General features: G+C 42.0%; 1 protein-coding gene across 1 annotated transcript; it reads left to right on the forward strand.

Moving 5' to 3' along the window:
* Positions 1 to 3,700: 3,700 nt before the first annotated feature.
* Positions 3,701 to 4,540, forward strand: LOC138871325 (uncharacterized). The gene has a single exon (XM_070149198.1). The coding sequence runs from the start codon at positions 3,701 to 3,703 to the stop codon at positions 4,538 to 4,540; it is 840 nt and encodes a 279-aa protein (XP_070005299.1).
* The last annotated feature ends 796 nt before the right edge of the window (positions 4,541 to 5,336 follow it).

The following is a 5,336-nucleotide window of genomic DNA, read 5'->3' on the forward strand; positions in this document are numbered from 1 at the left end:
AATCAAAGTCAGGTGGCGGCTCTGAGTTATTTCCTTTTGAACACAATTTTGTCATTTTTCAATTGAAAACCATTTTCGAGATTTACAAATCTTTTTATTTATTTAAGAGGATTAGTGAAGTTGGGTTAAAAAAATGGGTGTGACAGCTCTGGCGACTCTGCTGGGGAATTTGCATGTTCGAGCTGATACTGTGATCTTGTTGTCTTTTTAGAATATTTGGTTGAGGTTTTTATTTATTTATTAGTATTTGTTGTATTTGATTTTTTGTTTTTGTGTTGTTTTATTATTTACTAGTTGTTTGTGTGTTTACAGTTTTTTCTTTATGTGTTACTACTTTATAACTGTCATCATTTACATAACCTCGAGTCAATTCTTTCTGCAACAAGTATCGGAGTACGCATCGCGTACACGAACTCTTTGTTGAGTCACCCTTATTTTAGGAGGGTGGGCCGTCGGACGTATGGAGTGGGTGGAAAGCTTGAGCAACCACCATCGACCATACGCTCCCCCGAATTGCCTTGTTAATGAATTCCAAACGTAGGTCAGCCTTTAGATCATGCTTATTTGCATCATGTCATTTGCCTAGCAGGGCTCGATCCCAGGCACCATGTCCCTTTATAGAAGGCCTATCCAAATTATGCTAAAACTGGCCCATGGCCCAAAAGGACATTCAGTCATCCCTATGTGATATATGTTGCATCTTTGAGGGTAGAAAGTTCATTTGGCGGACTGATATTTGGGAAAGAAGGCGAGGTATAAAATGAAGCAAGTAGGACACAATTATTTTTCTTCTTATACAACTTATTTTTAAGAAAAAAAAGCCAAAAATACGAAAAATGAAAAATCCAAAAAGATTTTGCACTTTTCCATCATTTTCCAAAAATAAAAAAAAGGAAAAAATAATCCAAAAAGATTTTACATTTTTCATCATTTTTTCAAAAAAAAGACAAAAATATAGTTTTTCCAAATTAGTTGTATTTTTTTAAAAGTTTTCTCCCCTATCCCATCTTCCCGAACTACGCATACCTGATTCTCATCTTTTGAGGCGCGATACGTAGTCAACCCACATAGGGTCCGGTCTTCCTAGTGAGTCTTAGGTTCTTGGCTTCGGGGGTCGTAGCCAAATCTTGCATGTCTAGCCACTTTGGCCATGTAGGCCATTCTTGCAAAATGGGGTCATTTCCGTGAAAGTGGTTCAGTGATCCATGTCTTAGAATTTTAGTATACAACTAGGTGTCCCGTTCCTTTAAGGCTCGTCCTTGTCGTGTTTGCGTCCCTAGCCACATTTGGCCATATCGATCGCTTTTGCAAAATGGGTCATTTCTGCAAAGTAATTTTTAAGGCCATGATTGTTGGGATTTTGAAGTTGTGTAAGCCATAAATGGGGTATTTTTCATGCATTAGGGGGTCCACTTTGTCAAGTTTGCACTAATGGCCACTTTTAGCCACTTAGGCTATTTTGTAAAATATAGCCAAATCGTGTCTCGCATCTGTCCACTAGGAAATGTTGTGGTGTCACATAGTGTCCCGAGTCGCTAACCATGTTCTCTTCATTCAGGTATGGACCCGCTGAGTCGATCCAAAGTGCTGATGGTAGTAAAGATTCCTAGGAAGTTGATCAAGTGGTGGAATATGTTTCCATTGTTAGAGCAACATAAGTTAATGCAGAAATTGGGCACCCTCACTTCCCTTCTTGATATCACACCTTGCCCAGACTTAGTGGAGGCGATGCTGACCTATTGGGATCCGCAAAATTTGATTTTCAGATTTGGAGAGTGTGAGATGACTCCTACCTTGGCAGAAATGTATGGTCTCACTCATTTAAGCTATATAGGCAAGGACATGATACTTCCCCGAGACCACTCTAGGACAAGGTTCCTCAACGACCTGGGCATAAAAGACAACAAGCATTTAAGATGCCTCGAGCAGTCCTAGATATCCTTGGATTATTTGTTTGCTAGATTTGAACCATAGGATAGTTTTGACGTCTTTTGGGATGAGTTTTGCACAACCAAGGCAAAGTGGAAAAGACGTCGCCTCAAAGATTTCAGCCTTGCTTTGTTGGGATTATTGGTTGTTCCATTGGATGAGAGGCATATTAGCACCCGTCTACAGTCAGTGGTAATGGCACTATTTCATGAGAAGCAATGCAAAATTGTTACCGTTGTGCCGATGATCTTAGCAGAGATGTATCGGGCCTTGAGTGAGGTTGGGGGAGGTGTCAGGTATTTTGAAGGAAGTAACCTTCTGTTGCAATTGTGGATGATGGAGCATTTACGTACCACTTCCTTACTTTGTCCCATCGACCGTGCCTTGAGGGATCGGGTGGTATGCATCGAGTGTAGGATTAAATCTCCTAAGTTTACATACCCAGGAGGCGTCACAGCTTGGATTGAGTACCTTGAGTTGAGGACAAATTGGAATGTTTTGTGGGCTTACCTTTGGCTACCTTTAGATGAGATCTTGGTAGGATTTCGCTTGCAGCCTTTCTTGGTATTGATAGGACTTAAATGTGTCAGGTCATACACTCCCATTAGGGTGATGCGACAGTTGGGCAGGCGACAAGAGGAGCCTCCAACTTTGAATCTTCGGAGGTACATCATGAATTTTAGTAGAAAGGCGGCTGGCGAAATCAAGTACGTGCAATACTGGAACAATGCAAAGAGGATGAAGAAAAATACATTAGTAGAGGACGTTGGCAGGCCCGAGTGTACTTAGGAGTACTTGATCTGGTTGCAGTCTATCACACCAGGGGTCAGCACCCCATTGCCAGCACAGCTTAGGGGTCGGGCAGTTCAGACAGATGATTTTGAGGAGGCATCGAACCAAGATCCTTGGGGTAAGCTTGAGGTGATAAGCTCTCAGTTAGCGGGATTGGCAGCAAACGTGGAGCATCATAGCCAGTATTTGTTTAGGGTCGACCTTCAGGAGGTGGGGGCACACGCCAGGGTTTTTATTCCCAGCATCAGTGTATCTTTACAAGGCATGTTGCAGAGTTTGAGCATGACGGACAACCTAGTACCATCGCAAGCGGGGGCGTCATATCCAGGAGCTACTTGAGGATTCTTTTTATATGTTTTGAGTTTGCTTATGTTGTCGTTATCTTCTAGTCTGGTAGTACTGAGTCATGTAGATAGTGTCAAAGTCCGTCGTAGTGTAGTCAAGTCTATTAGTCTTATATTATCGTACTTCCCATTTTATATTTTGAAAACCGATTTTTTTTTAATGAAAATTCCAAAAAGATTTTTATTTTGTTTACCTTTTCACCAATTTTCCAGAACTACGCTTGGTCTGATTCATGAGGGACATGATACGTAGGCAAAATACATCAGGTTCGACCGAATTATTTTTAAAAAAAAACAAGAGAAAAGAAAAGAAAAGAGTGGAAAAAAAGAAGAAGAGAGAAAGAATGGGAAGAAAATGATAAGAGGTGCTAGAAAAGAAAGAGAAGGAAGGATAGAAATGAGCAAATTGGGATGATGCCATATGACCCTGCGACCCTTAAAGCCATTGTAGAACCGCTAATTGTTGCTAGATGCATTGCACATAATGTGATATTATTTGATAAATGCCCTAACGCTAACATGGTGTTTTTGTGTTGTTGTCCTCTGTTATCTTTATTTAACTACAGGAAGGTGGTTAGTTTGTTGGCACTCTGGCAAGTCATCCATACAACACTAGGTCAAAGAGCAAGACAGTCATGACTAGCAAAGAATTGGATAAAAGTGTTGTTGATCCATCAAGAGAGATTGTGGAATCAGAATCTGAGTTGAATGAAGAGGTTCAAAGGTTGAAACAGCAGATATCAGATATGTATCAAGCTTGGATCAGTGGGCATCCTCCACCCTCATTTCCCACTAACTACACTGAAAACCCTATTACCATTCCACCACTATCACAAGGACAGATTCCCACCACTGCTGATTTTTCCCCACAATATGCTCCAGGTTTTACCCCTTATCACAACTACCCTGGCACCTCTTCCCAACCTCTCCCTGCTCCACCAGCCAAAACAACCTCATATCCCACTCCAAAATCCACTCCTGTTCTTATAGCCCCTCCACAAGTTGCTATCCATCGATCTTCTAGTGAACCCACATTCAAAATCCCTGATGCCCAATCCTATGCCCCTGAACCAACTTTCAAGGTCTCGGATCCCTATAGCTATACCCATCACTTTGAGCCTCCTGTTGAAATTGAGAATCCCACTAAGAATGTGGAGAAAGATGACATATTCAGGAAGGTGAAGAGTTTAGAGCAATCTTTAAGGAACATGCAAGGGATAGGAAACCAAGTAAGTGTGTCTTACAAGGATTTGTGCTTGTTCCTTGATGTCCAACTGCCTGCCGGGTACAAGATGCCAAAATTTGATTTGTATGATGGACATGGAGATCCCGTGGCCCATTTGAGAAGTTATTGCAGTAAAATGAGAGGTGCCGGTTGGAAGGACGAGCTTTTAATGGCCTATTTCAGTCAGAGTTTGAATGGGGTAGCCCTCGAATGGTATACACGTCAAGATGCTAGCAGGTGGTATACATGAGACAATATTGCTCAGGCCTTTGCTCGACATTTTCAGTATAATATCAATAGTGTCCCGGATCGCCTGTCTTTGACCAAGATAGAAAAGAAGCTTAATGAAAGCTTTAGGGAATACAGACTCAGATGGAGAGAAAAAGCTGCCCGGGTCAATCCTCCGATGGAAGAAGACGAAATGGTCAAGTACTTTCTTCAAGCACAAGAGCCTACTTACTTTGGCCACTTGATATCAGCCATGGGCAAGCCTTTTAATGATGTGGTGAATATGGGAGAGATGGTGGAAGAATGACTAAAATTAAGCAATATCATGAGCTATTCCGCCATAAAAGCAACTACACAGGCAATCCAGAATGGCACAGGAAGTTTGTCGGGGAAGAAGAAAAAAGATGATGTCGCTATGGTTGAATTTGAACCATGGCGTGGACCAAGGGTTTCACCTCACCAGTACACTCAGCCTCGATCCCCACATCGAGCCTACACTCAAGCTCCATATAATCTACCTCAACATTATTTCTCACCACAAGAACCTCAATACTCAATCAGACTACACCAATATCATGTCCACCATGCGCAGTCATATGCTCAACCCCATCTTTATCCGCAATGGCATGCTCCAACTCCACAAAATCCTTATCCACCCTCACAACCATACCGAAACCCTACTGGTCCAAGCTTTCGGCCAAGGCCGGATTATAGAAGAGAAAGGCAGCAACAGAAACTAACTTTCACCCCGCTTAGAGAGTCCTATACCAGTTTGTTTCAAAGGTTGAGGCAGTTGGACGTCTTGAGGCCGATTGAGT

This window comes from Nicotiana sylvestris, chromosome 6 (assembly GCF_000393655.2).
Source record: "Nicotiana sylvestris chromosome 6, ASM39365v2, whole genome shotgun sequence".
In the NCBI taxonomy this organism is placed as follows: domain Eukaryota; kingdom Viridiplantae; phylum Streptophyta; class Magnoliopsida; order Solanales; family Solanaceae; genus Nicotiana; species Nicotiana sylvestris.

What these genes read in the sequence shown, in the direction of transcription:
- LOC138871325 (XM_070149198.1), top strand. Translation starts at nt 3,701, where the DNA reads ATGACTAGCAAAGAATTGGATAAAAGTGTTGTTGATCCATCAAGAGAG.